Source organism: Tasmannia lanceolata, unplaced genomic scaffold, assembly GCF_043159265.1.
Source record: "Tasmannia lanceolata isolate RefF3 unplaced genomic scaffold, GAP_Taslan_0.1 ptg000025l, whole genome shotgun sequence".
Taxonomy (NCBI): Eukaryota; Viridiplantae; Streptophyta; class Magnoliopsida; order Canellales; family Winteraceae; genus Tasmannia; species Tasmannia lanceolata.
In genome coordinates, this window is record NW_027518702.1 from 286382 (window position 1) to 300688 (window position 14307).

The window sequence follows — 14307 nt, forward strand, 5'->3', positions numbered from 1 at the left end:
AAGTTCGACGTTTTCTCGCTCGTCGTAGTTCTCGACTCTGAAGGGCAGGATGCCGATCCGATGATGCCAAAATTCGTACATGAGCCTCCGGCGGTGCCATAGATGAACTCCACTGCTTAGGATGGCCTACGCCCAAAGAAAACTACGTTATAAGGGCCCCAGAGTGTGGACTCTGGAAAACCACTCTGACGCTCAAGTTAGAAATCGGCACAACAGGGAGAACAAAGCGATAGTTGAATGGAGAATTGTAACTCTTGCTAGAGCTTGTAAGATGCATACCTTTGAGTGTGGGAGTCTATTTATAGGAGATGAGATCAAAACTATTTAAAAGACTTACCTTAACAGGAGTCTTTCGTTATTGGAGGAGTTGCCATGGAATTGATTTCTATATTTATCTTGATACATATGTGAGGAAACTAGTTTCTATTTAAACCTACCGACTTTAGAGAGATATTCCCGTGCTTCATAAGGATTTCCCCTTGGAGGCCCTTAGGAGACAAGTTCGGTTTCGCATCACAGAGTGGTGCCATGTGTCACTTATATAAGGGGATGCCGATTTTACCCCAAGAAACGGTCTCGATCTTACATACATCCGCACCAGAGCCCTCTCGTAGGACCCAAACCCAAAAAAGTACCCTTTACCATTGATGCTACGAATGCCACGTGCGAACCAAAGATTAGAGCTAGCTGCCAAATATAAAGGTAAATGATATATTTACTGTTTTTCTTTCTCGGCCACCCCATGTAGGGTAAAAGTGTGGTCATTAAAAACACGAGAGGGGGCTGACAAGGGGAAGAAAATGGGGTGAATATGTCACTTCCCAATATAAGATATAAAACATAGCTAGCCGGGGAGCACTACAACAACACTACCTAAAAGCCGACAATTTGTTTGGGAAGTGATATATTCACCCCTCTTGTTTTTCTTGGCACAGCCACCTCGAATGATTGCTCTTTTACACTACAGGTAGCTGTCCCAAGCGAAAAAGGGGCAACTATATAACATTTCCCTTTTTTGTTAACTGTATCTATACTCCCTCATTTTATAATCGCACTCCTCATCTTAATAAATTAATCAGGGCTTGCTAGGCAATTTCATGGGAAGCCATTTCACGGCTCACTTTTGCAGGAGAGAACTTTTGCAGGAGAGAATAACCACACAGGCTCACTTCTTAGGAAGTTTTCCTCTTCATTTAATTCATCTGAGGTGGCTGTTATCTTCTCATTTAATAATTGCACGAACCTAGCTTGTCTATTATTTTTTAATTGCCATGTGAATTTTTATTTTGCTAACTGTAATAACCTTCGACAGCTCTCTAAATGATAAAAGACAAGACGGTTTAGTGCAACTATAAAAAATGGTTGTGCCCATATCATTTCCCTACTTAGGTAAGACAAAAAAAAGAGGAGTGTTCTTACTAAGAAAAGGGTACGAGGATATACAATCTCCCAAGTGGTGTTACCGTAATTTCACCTTCACAGTTCGTTATATAAAGAGCACTGCTAGGAAAACGGGACCTCCTTTCGGGAAAAACAACGGGCACCAGCCATTAGTGCCACGTCCACTAATAAACAAAATAAAAGGTTCAAATCCCCATAAAACCAATAAATACTTCTTGGAAAGAGTCAAATCAACGGTAACACGACTCCCGTTTTTATTTTCAACACTGAATCCCGTTTCAAACTGTTTTCCACATATAAAAGATTCGACACCAGGTTCCCCCTGTAGAGTTCCCTTTCTTTTCAGAAAAATTTCCGTTTCCAAAACTCTCCGTGTCATCTTCTCCTTTAGGTTTTCCCAAAACCTCCAAATTTCATTTAATTCCAAGATTCCCAACGTTTTAATATATACATGCTCCCCAAACCAGTATTGCCCCAAACCTAGGGTTAGGGTTAGGGTTTCTTTTTCCCCTTTTTCCTTCTGTTAAAACTCTCCAATCATGTCTGAAACAAACCCACAAAATTCAAATCCTTCAGCTCCTCAAGATCAAAATCAACCTATCAATGTTGATCAAAATCAGACCATTAATGTTCCTTATGAAGGTGAGAATATTGAAGAGAGTGGGGGTGGCGTTACTAATGGTGAGGCTATGGAAGGAGTAGAAGAAGGTGGTAATGAGGAAGAGGGTTTGGATGGAATGGAAGAGGGTGATCCTAATTTCGCTGTTCCGCTGAGGATTCAGACCTCGAATCAGCTCATGCTTTCTTTCCAAGGCGAGGTCTATGTTTTTCATTCTGTCTCACCTGAGAAGGTCTGTGATTTTTTTTCCTTTTTGCTTCATGTTGATAAATTAGCTTGTTTGTTTTTGAATATGAGGGGGACCCAGTTAGGATAGGGCAAGAAAAGTTTGAAAAATCAGTATCATGAGAATTTTTTTTATTGATAAGAATAAAATTACATGAAAAGTTTGAAAAATCAGTATCATGAGAATTTTTTTATTGATAAGAATAAAATTACATGAGGGTGATATATAATCTTGGGTTTAGAGCCCATCCTAATACAAGAAAAATATAGCAATAATCGCCCATTCCCAAAAAAGAAAAGAAACAACAACATTATTTATTAAGTATATAAGGAAACACAATTGATAGAAGGTCTGCAATTTATTATGGTTATTATTGGTGGAATTGCAACTTGAATAGGGCAAGAAAAGCCTGAACAATCAGGGAAAAAAAAACTCCACTACACTGATTTATCATGAGAAAAAAAAATAAAAAATCTTGGCTGCCATATTCTTTTTTAAACCTGGAATTTATCTAGGAACGTGGGGTGGTGCCATAAATTTTATTGATGAGAATGAAATTATGTGAGGGTGATGTATATTCTTACATTTAGCCCATATGATACAAGAAAAAATATAGCAATAACCTCACTTTCCAAAAAAAAAAAAGAACAACATTATTTGTTACGTATATAAGGAATACACAATTGATAGAAGGTCTGCAATTTATTATGGTTATTATTGGTTGTTTTCATTGGGGTGGAATTGCAATTTGAATGGAACTTTTTATTGTTATTATCGTTATTAATGCTTGTTTTCATTGGGGTGGAATTGAAAGGATCTATCTTTTCTCGGAAATTGGTATCTACAAAATAGATTTAAAAAAAAAAAATCTGCAATATATAGTAATAGTTAGAGCAAGGCTTGTCCCCCTTTTATTGGTATCGCGGGGTCGAATTCATGTGTAGCCATTCATGTGTAGCTTTGGCACAGAGAAAGAACATTATGATTTTGATTATTTATTTATTTTTTTTTTAAGGTTTTGCAGTACCATTCGGCCTTTCTTGGAAGAATTGCTAGAGAAGTATTCAGACGGTTTGAAGTCTTAAGTAATTGAAGAAAGTTAATTGTTCTTGAATTTTATGTCCTACCTCATTGACTGTGGAAGGAATGCTATCAAAGGAAAGGACTTCATCGAAATCCCATTCACTGACTGTTGCATTTTTTTGTGACACATGCTCTTGAGACCCGAACGATCTTCATATTTCAAATAATTTTGTTAGGAAACACTGATTGCATGTTTAACTACAATTAAATCAAATATTGTCCCAATGAGTCCTTTCCGTCGTGGAAAGATAACTTAAAACCCATCTGGAACAAATTTAAAATGCATCAGGCATAAGGCATCAAAGTTAAAAGGCACCAGGCATCAAAGTTCGGGTTTTAGTGCTTTTATTTCAGTAAATGTTTTAGTGTTATTTTAGGAAGATTTAATTTTGGGATTAGACATATTAAGGAATTCGAGAACAGTGATCTTTGAAAAGAGAGTAAAGAAGATTATTGCTCCAAGATAGAATCCCCCTCCATTAGGATGGCTGAATCTTAACTTTAATGTCTATTCTAAAGGGAATCTGGGTCCTGCGGGGGATTGGTGGCCTCTTTTGAGACTCAGAAGGTCACATCATTCAATTTTTCTATGGATCAGTTGGAGTATCTGGATCCAATAAAGCAGATGTACGGGTGCTTTTATGAGGGCTGGTGTCATGGGGCAACTCACCAAAATCAAAATTTCTTCGATAAAGGGACTGTCCATGATGGCCTAGCACTACACTAGTCAGCCACTCAAGTTTGCACACACAAAGATCACACAACAACACAAGAACACAACAAAACACGAGACTTTTTAACGTGGTTCGGCCAAACCATGCCTACTCCATTGCCATCCTATTTCTCAAACTCTTTAAGCAAAAGCCATTACAAAGGAAACTCACAACAGATTGCCTATCTGTTGCCTATCAACAACGTATCTGTCGCCTATCAACAACCTACCTTCCTTTCTGTTGCCTATCTATTGCCCATCAACAGACTATGTTGCCTTGGGCAAAAAACGCCCATTACACACAAATTGCACAATCCGTGTGTCTAAGCACTTACAAATGACAAGCCACCATGTGGCATAACAGTTGCCTAACCACCCAGCCATGATTGCCTTAGGGGAAGTCTTTACAATGTGGAAGTTCATTGCCAATGCCTTGCTGCCATGTGTGCAAAAACGCCCACCAGTTGCCTTTGCTTTGCTTTCCTTGTGCCCAAGCCTTTAAACACGACCAAGCAATGCCTTGGTTTGAATCATAACCGTTTACAACCATTGCCTCCATGTGCCAACACACCCAGGCGCTTGCCAATTGTCACATGCGCACTGGTGCCCTGGTTTTGCTTATGCGTTGCCCACCAGCTAGTGCCCACCAACCAGTGCCCACCATGCAACGCCCACAAGCCAGTGCCCATTAGCCAGTGCCCGCCAACCACTGCTAACCATCCAATGCCCGACCCAACCTGTGCCCAACTAGTCCAGTGCCAGTGCCCGACTAGTCCAGTGCCCAACCAGTGCCCTCTGATCCACACTTAAGTTAGGTTAGGTTCCCACTAATGCTTGCCTGTGCTAGCTATGCATAGCCCACACCTATGCTCTAGGCCATGCCAAAGCGTTGGCCCAATGGCCTTCTTCCCACCTTGATGTTCCAAGTGCACATTGGCAAGGGTGCAAGGTGCCACAACAAGCCAATATGTGTGCCAACATTTTAAGGGGGTGACAGCTGGGGTGTACACGAATTTGATGAATGTACTTTATTTTAGGAGATTCTTCAAATGCCTTATCATGGACGATGAACAGGGTCATAGATCCTTGGCGGTGTTGCATGGATTTGGATTCGCATGCCGAATTTGTGGATTCAGTAATTTTTATTAAATAAAATAAAAAATTAAAATTAAGACTTAAAATTATATATATGAGGAAACTGAACTTATGGTGAGCTAGCTTGCCCAATCACATGGCTCCCACATTTTGGGAAGTGATCCAAACCATTCATTTGCAAGGCCTTATCATAGATAGGGGGTGTACCAAAAATCAGCTCCATAGGATCATCCTAACCCCTCCATTTGTGGAGGACAAAAATGGGGCAGATTTGTGTCTGTCCATTTTTGTCCTCCACAAATGGTGTGTTTAGGATGATCCTATGGAGCTGATTTTTGGTACACCCCTCATCTATGTAAGGGACTTTCAAATGAATGGTTCGGATCATCCTAACAAAGTGGGCCCCCATGTGATTGGGCAAGCTAGCTCACCAACAGTTTCCTCATATATATATATATATATATATATATATATATATATCTTTGAGGATGGAGGATTGAGGCGCCATGGTTTTTATTAAGAGAGGACATGTGCTTCTATAAAAAAAAAGTTAAGAAGAAAACATGTTTAAAGGAAAAATAAATGGGATTCGTATTTTAAAAGAGGCAACGATGTGTCGGATTCGCTTGAAAAAACAAGATTTGGGTCGGACAAGGCTACGACAAGAATCCGGATGTGTCTTACGTGAGTCCATGTCTGATTCACGTGTGGAGACGTGTCGACACCGATTCAGCATATGGGGGCAAAGAATCCATGCAACACAAATCCTTGGAAACAAACTGACTTAATATTGGAAATCTGCGATTTATAATCGACTATTAAGTTGATGTTTAGTCACCCGATGCAGTCGGCAAATGCTCATGCGGTTAAATTGGTGAATGAGGGCCTAGAAAAGGAGGAGATCACGTTCTCGGGCCCAGAACTGGGTCGTTGTTGGCCTGCTTTTTCTATGGCTGTTTGTGGGGTTCCTTGTCCCTGCCCATGTATTTCTTGCTTTGATTAAAATCGTTACTTTAAAACTATGATTTAACGGACGCCTCGAATTTATTGCTGACACACGTGTCCTGCCATGTTCGACACGACACGCGTGTCCACCAGTGTCGACACTCCTTTGGACACTTTTAAATGTACTGCTACTTAATGTGGGTGCGTGGACACATTTTTGTGCCGTGTGAATTATGACATTCTGTTTTATTATTGCATATTGTGTTTACCTCTTTTATTATTAACTCTTCTTTTATTATAAACTCTTTTTAGCTCTTCTTTAACTAATTTTTGCTGTTGTATCATATATATACTTTCTATTTTGAGAAAACGGTTTCTACACACTAGTGTAGATAAGTTATCTACACACTAGCTTAAAATACAGTGGGGGCCCACATTGTTTGGGTGATCCAAAGCATTCATTTGATGGGCCCTCACATAGATAGGGTGTGACCAAAAAATCAGCTTCATAGGATCATCCTAACCCTTCGAACTGTGGAGGCAAAAAATGGACAGATTTGTGAAGGTTTATACACGTCCATTTTACCTCCACAAATCTTAGGGTTGGGATGATCCTATGGAGCTAATTTTTTGTGGACAACCTATCTATGTGAGGGCCAATCAAATGAATGGTTTGGATCACCCAAATAATATGCCCTCCACTGTATTTTAAGCTAGTGTGTAGATAACTTATCTACACTTGTGTGTAGAAACCGTTTTCTCTTCTATTTTAGCCGTGTCCCCGTTTCTAAATTTTTAGCGTTCGCTGTGTCCGACACTCCATGTCATTGTCGACACACGACACCCGTGTCCGTGTCCACAAATCATAGCTTTAGAACCATTAAAAAAATAAATGTCGTTACTTTTAAAAAAATGGTTTCCTAATTGGATTAGACTAGCTTTAGCAAGTTAAGCCACTGGGATAGTTTCTTTCTTTATTTGTTTAAATAGAATCCTAATTAGAAGTTTAAAGACAAATTGGCAACTCAAGATTTGCATTGAGTTTAATTTCCAAATTTGGAAGGAGACTTACTATGATCCAAATTTGGAAGGAGACTTACTATGCAATAATGCAAGCCAAGAAGAAGTCTCTAGAATCCGTGTGGAGGGATCTATTTATATATGCCCATGGCCCGATTTTTTTTATGACATGATACATAAAAAATTTGAAGCTTGGAATTGCAACTTGAATATGATAGTGTCACCTTCAATCATGGTATGATGCCTTGATCAAACCTAATGGTGTAATGCTGTAGGATATATTGGTGTGATGTCTTGGTAGTTATCTTCTTCTCTTTCTTCATTAAATGTGCTTTTTGTTCTCCAATTTCAATATTTCCTTCCAATCTTTGTTCTTCTCTTTGAATTATTCAGTTTGCTTCTTCAATTGAGAGGAATTGTTTCTAAGTGTTTCTTCCTATTTTCCAGAGCTCTATCTTGAATCCTAATCCTACCTTCGATCAAGGTTCTTTGTGATTAAAAGTCCATTAAGTTCACTACCAGATCTAACCCTTGGATCTGTTTTAAAATTTCTCCGTATTTTGACCTATCATAAAGTTTATACTCATGCCTTTATCTTTCCTCATGTGATTCTGATTTCAACTCTTACTCACATTTAATTGGATTCCATGTTGTTCACCTTCTAATTGACTTTTCTACCAAATCTGTCCCTATACCGTTTTTGAAATTCTCTCCCATAGCCCATCCTATGGGGGGCACTTGAGTTAAATCAAGTTTGGGTTTTAGTGCTTTTATTTTAGTAAAGGTTTAAGAGTTACTTTAGGAAGAGTTAATTTTGGGACTAGACAATATATGAAGAGTTAATTTTTAGGAAGAGTTAATTTCCAAGAGTTATCTTGGAAATTGGTATCTACAGATTATATTTTTTTTTAAACCTGAAATGTATAGCACTAGTCAGAGCAAGTCTTGTCCCCCCTTTATTGGTATCACAGGCTTTAATTCATGCGTAGCTTTGGCACAGAGAAAGAACACTACGATTTTGATTATTTATTTATTATTTTTAGGTTTTTGCAGTACTATTCTGCGTTTTTATGAAAAATTGCAAGAGAAGTATTTGGTAGAATAATTTTGACGGATTTTGGATGGTTTTAAGTCTTTAAGTAATCACAAAATGTTCATTGTTCTTATTCTTTATGTCCTACCTCATTGATTGAGGAAGGAATGCTATCAAAGGAAAGGGCCTTCATCAAAATCCCGTTCATTCACTGCTGCATGGTTTTGTTGTGAAACGAGCTCTTGAGACCCCGAAGATCCACATATTTCAAATAATTTTATTAGGGAACACTATTGCATGTTTAAGTACGATTAAATCAAATATAGTCCCAATGAGTCCTTTCCGTCACGAAAAGCAAAATTAAAACACAGTAGGCACAAAGTTAAAACGCATTCGGCGTTGCCACATAGTTATATTATGAGCAAAATGGTGTCCTCATTTGGCTTAAGAGGCTTTGTGTGAGAGTGTGTAGGTTACTTATTGGGACTTTCTTCTATCGAAAGTTAGGGGCATTATGATTTCATTCGATGTCATTCTATCCCGTCTGCCAATCACCCACTGATGGGAACCATCACGTCAACTCGTCAAGTGATACAAAGTAAAGTGAAGTCGAACCATTACCTCTTCAAATGGGGCCAACGTGATACATCCTCTCCCTGTTAGGCCTCAAACTGAAGCCACAAGGGAGGGGAGGGGTGAATTTGTCTTTTTTGGCAAATTTTATTTTGGTCACACTGGCAAAAGGGGATATTTTCCCTTTCTTTGAGCTTTCATAGTTCTTTTTCCTGTTCCTAACTCCTGCCCGGGTAGTTCCCAATATTTGGCACTTTCTATACTTCGTGCGTGCAACATAAACAAATTCGCTCATGAGAGCCCTTGAGTTGGTTGCAAGTTTGGGTTTTAGTGCTTTTATTTTAGCAAAGGTTGTAGAGTTATTCTAGTTATAATTAATTTGGCTACTAATTTCTATTTAACTTGTTTGAAGTTAATGTTAACTAATTTCTTAATTGGGTTAGACTAGCTTTAGGTGAAGCCACTAGGATAGTTTCTTTCTTTAATTGTTTTACTAAATTTCTAATTAGAAGTTTAAATAGATATTGGCAGCTCATGATTTGCATAGTGTTTAATTAGTAAATGCACTTTATATCTTATTAGTAAAGCCTAAATGTCCTTATTGAAAACTAAAGCGCTAACGAGCAAGAAAAGGCCCCTTACTATATATATAGGCTAACGCGCCTTACATCAGATCACAAAACAATAGCTAAAAAGGCACTTTTTCTTAGTGTTTGAGCTTGATTAGTGCTTGAGGTCCTCCTCCCCGGCACTGGATCAGTCACTAAGCTAGTGTGCAACTATCACACCATCCGTTTTTCGATTCGTTCTATGTTCAGCTACATTTTTTTTAGGCACGCATACTGTCTTATACTGGATCAGCCTAGAGGTACCAGAGAAGGCTCTCGTCTTGTCGGGTGACATCAGTTGACCGTGGACAATCTTTAGCATTTTATCTTATCTAACCACTGATATGATCTTAACCATAGTCGAGAGTATACTACACCTGCTGGTACCCCACCTTCTCCCAAAGGAAGAGGGGCTACCTTACTCCGAACAAGATCATAACACCTAAATTGGCGACCATATTTTTGGAAGGAGTCTTACGATGCATGTAAAGAGGAAGTCTCTAGAATCCATGTGGAGGGATCTATATATAGGCCTATGGCCGGAATTTTTTTATGAAATGATAAATAAAAATTCTGAAACTTGTAATTCCAACATGAATGTGATATCATCACCTTCGATCTTGTTGTGATGCCTCGATTGAACCTAATGGTGTAAGGCCGTAGGATATCTTGGTATGATTCCTTGGTGTGATGCATCTCTTCTTCTCTCTTTCTCTATAAAATGTGCATGTAATTCTCCAATTTCAAATTTTCCTTACTTCCAATCTTTGTTCTTCTCTTTAAATAATTGTGTTTGTTTCTTAAATTGAGTAGGAATGTTTCTAAGTGTTTCTTCAAATTTTGAGGGCTCCATCTTGAATCCTAATTCTACTGCTAGATCAAGGTTCATTGTGGTAAAAAGTCCATTATGTTCACAATCAGATCTGACCGTTGGACCTGTTTCAAAATTTCTTCGTATTTTGACCCGTCATAAAAACTGGTGTTCACGCCCCTATCTTTCCTACTGTGATTCTGATTTTAAATCTCACCAACATTTAATTGAATTTCTTATAGTCACCTTCTAATTGACTTTTCCTACCAAATCAGTCCCTATACTGTTTTTGACATTCTCTACATCTTATGGGGGGCACTTGAGTCAGATTGCAAGTTTGGGTTTTAATACTTTTATTTTAGTAAAGGTTTTAGAGTTATTTTAGGAATAGTTAATTTTTGGATCAGACATATTAGAGAATTGGAGAATGGTGATCTTTAAAAAAGAAAGAAAAAGAAGATTATTGCTCAAAGATGGAATCCCCCTCCATTAGGATTGTTGTATCTTAACTTTGATGGCTGTTCTAAAGGGAATCCGGGTCCTGCGGGGATTGGTGGCAATTTTAGAGACTTGGAGGGTCACATTGCTCAATCTTTCTGTGGATTAGTTGGTGGATGTGGAGGATCCAATGATGTGGAAGCACGGGCGCTTTTATGAGGGCTGAGGCGGTATGTGAATTCGATGAGTGCACCTCTTAATCTAGGAGATTCTTCAAATGCCTGGTGTGGGCAATGAACAAGGTCATAGATCCTTAGAAACCTGCTGACATAATATTGGAGCTCCGCGATTTATGCTCGACCTTCAGTCACTTGAAACAGTCGGCAAATGCTCATGCGGATAAATTGGCGAATGAGGGTCTAGAAAAGGAGGATATCACGTTCTCGGGCCCGAAACTGGGTCGTTGCAGGCCTGCGTTTTCTATGGTTGTTTGTGGGGCTCCTAGTCCCTGCGCATGTATTTCTTGCTTTGATTAAAATCGTTGCTTAAAAAAGGTTTCCTAATTGGGTTAGACTAGCTTTAGCAAGTCGAGCCACTAGGATAGTTTCTTTCTTTATTTGTTTAAATAGATTTCTTATTATAAGTTTAAAGAGAAATTGGCAACTCAAGATTTGCTTGGAGTTTAATTTCCAAATTTGGAAGGCTCGCAATTGCAACTTGACTATGATATCGTCACCTTCAATCATGGTATGTTGCCTTGATCAAATCTAATAGTGTAATGCTGTAAGGATAATTGGTGTGATGCCTGGGTAGCTATCTTCTTTTCTCTTCATTAAATGTGCTTATAATTCTCAAATTCCAATATTTCCTTACTTCCAATATTTGTTCTTCTCTTTGAATTATTCAGTTTGCATCTTCTATTGAGAGGGACTGTTTCTAAGTGGTTCTTCCAATTTTCCTGAGCTCCATCTTGAATCCTAATCCTAACTTAAATCAAGGTTCTTTGTGATCAAAACTCAAAAGTCCAATAAGTTCACAAGCAGATCTGACCCTTGGATCTGTTTTAAAATTTCTCTGTATTTTGACCTATCATAAAAGTTTATACTCATGCCCCTATTTTTCCTCATGTGATTCTGATTTCAAGTCTTACCCGCATTTCATGGGATTCCATCTAGTTCACCTTCTAATTGATTTTTTTCCACCAAATCTGTCCCGATACTGTTTTTAAAATTCTCTCCCATAGCCCATCCTACAACGGAACACTTGAGTTAATTGCAAGTTTGGGTTTTATTGATTTTATTTTAGTTAAGATTTAAGGGTTATATCAGGAAGAGTTAATTTCCAAGAGTTTTCTTGGAAATTGGTATATACATATTAGATGTTTTTTTAAAACCTGCAATGTATAGCACTAGTCAGAGCAAGTCTTGTGCCCCCTTTATATGGTATCACAGGCTCGAAATCATGCGTTGCTTTGGCACAGAGAAAGAACATTATGATTTTGATTATTTATTTATTATTTTTAAGGTTTTACAGTACCATTCTGCGTTTTTAGGAAGAATTGCAAGCAAGTATTCAGTAGAATAATTTTGACAGAACTATTCAAAAAAATAAAAATAAAAATTTGACAGTTTTTTGATGGTTTAAAGTCTTCAAGTAATTGCAGAAAGTTCATTGTTCTGGATACCTCATTGATTGTGGAAGGAGTGCTATCAAAGGAAAGGCCTTCATAGAAATCTCATTCACCCACTGCTGCATGTTTTTTGTGTCATGAGCTCTTGAGACCCGAATGGCTCTCATATTTCAAATAATGTAGGGAACACTGATTGCATGTTTAACTATGATTAAATCAAATATTGTCCCAATGAGTCCTTTTCGTCACGAAAAGCAAAGTCAAAACACAGTAGGCACAAAGTTTAAATGCGTAAGGCATTGCCGGAGATGAAAGGTGTATGCCTGTAATTCTAGGAGATATTTTCCACATAGTTATATTATGAGCATAATGGTGTTCTCATTTGGCTTAAGAGGCTTTGGGTTTGAGCATGTAAGTTACTTAGTAGGGACTCTCTTCTACCGAAATTTAGGGGCATTAGCATGCAATGACATCCTTTCGATATATGCTTTCCATCTCGTCTGCCTATCACCCACTGATGGGAACCATCCACGTCAAGAGATAGGAAGCAAAGTGAAGTTGGACCAATACCTCTTCAAGTGGGGCCCACATGATACATCCACCTCCTGTTAGGCCTCAAATGGAATCCATAAGAGAGAGGATGGGTAAACTCATCCTTTTGACAAATTTGATTTTGGTCACACTGTCAAAAGGGGATATTTCCCGTTCTTTGAGTTTTCATAGCTCTTGTTCCTGTTCCTAACCATTATCTCTATGAATATGAAGGAATTATTCCATTATTGATCACTAATAATAGTGAAATCAATGGTCAATCCCCTGGTAGTTCTCAATATTTGGTGCTTTCCATATTTCATGGGCGCAGCATAAACAAATTCGCTCATGAGGGCACTTGAGTTGGTTGCAAGTTTGGTTTTCTGTGCTTTTATTTTAGTAAAGGTTGTAGAGTTATTCTAGGAAGAGTTAATTTTGGGACTAATTTCTATTTAACTTGTTTGGAGTTAATGTTAGCTTGTTTCCTAAGCGGGTTAGACTAGCTTTAGTAAGTCAAGCCACTAGGATAGTTTGTTTTTTTAATTGTTTTAATAGATTTCTAATCAGAAGTTTAAAGAGAAATTGGCAACTCACGATTTGCATGGAGTTTAATTTCCAAATTTGGAAGGAGAATTGCTATGCATGTCAAGAGGAAGTCTCTAGGATCCGCGTGGAGGGATCTATATATTGGCCTACAGCCAGAATTTTTTTTATTGACATGATAAATAAAAATGTTGAAGCTTGCACTTGTAACTTGAATGTGATATCGTTGCCTTCGATCTTGGTGTGATGCCTTGATCAAACCTAATGGCGTAATGCCACAGGATATCTTGGTGTGATGCCATGGTAACCCTCTTCTTCTCTATTTCTCTATAAAATGTGCCTATAAATCTCCAATTTCAATCTTTCCTTACAATATTTGTTGCTCTTCAAATAATTGAGTTGCTTCTTGAATTGTGCTGAACTGTTTCTACAAGCCACCAGGATAGTTTCTTTCTTTAATTGTTTTAATAGATTTCTAATCAGAAGTTTAGAGAGAAATCGGGAACTCACGATTTGCATGGAGTTTAATTTCCCAATTTGGAGGGAGGATTACTATGCAAGTCAAGAGGAAGTCTCTAGGATCCACGCGGAGGGATCTATATATTGGCCTACAGCCAGAATTTTTTTTATGACATGATAAATAAAAATGTTGGAGCTTGCAATTGTAACTTGAATGTGATATCATCGCCTTCGATCTTGGTGTGATGCCTTGATCAAACCTAATGGTGTAATGCCACAGGATATTTTGGTGTGATGCCATGCCAACCCTCTTCTTCTCTAACTTGAATGTGACATCGTCGCCTTTGATCTTGGTGTGATGCCTTGATCAAACTTAATTGCCGTAATGCCACAGGATATCTTGGTGTGATGCCATGGTAACCCTCTTCCTCTCTATTTCTCTATAAAATGCGCTTATAAATCTCCAATTTCAATCTTTCCTTAATCCTTACAATATTTATTCTTCTTCAAATAATTGAGTGGCTTCTTGAATTGAGCCGAACTCTTTCTAAGTGTTTCTTAAAATTTTCTAGGGCTCCAT

The 14307-nt window shown here is 38.2% G+C and overlaps 1 protein-coding gene across 1 annotated transcript in view; it reads left to right on the plus strand.

Moving 5' to 3' along the window:
- The first annotated feature begins 1715 nt into the window (after window positions 1-1715).
- Window positions 1716-14307, plus strand: part of LOC143857933 (GATA transcription factor 28-like) — a 43301-nt gene continuing 30709 nt past the window's right edge. Inside the window, exon 1 of the mRNA XM_077368485.1 lies at window positions 1716-2252. Coding sequence (XP_077224600.1) covers window positions 1941-2252 — 312 coding nt within the window. The 5' untranslated portion in view covers window positions 1716-1940. The remainder of the gene's footprint in view (window positions 2253-14307) is intronic.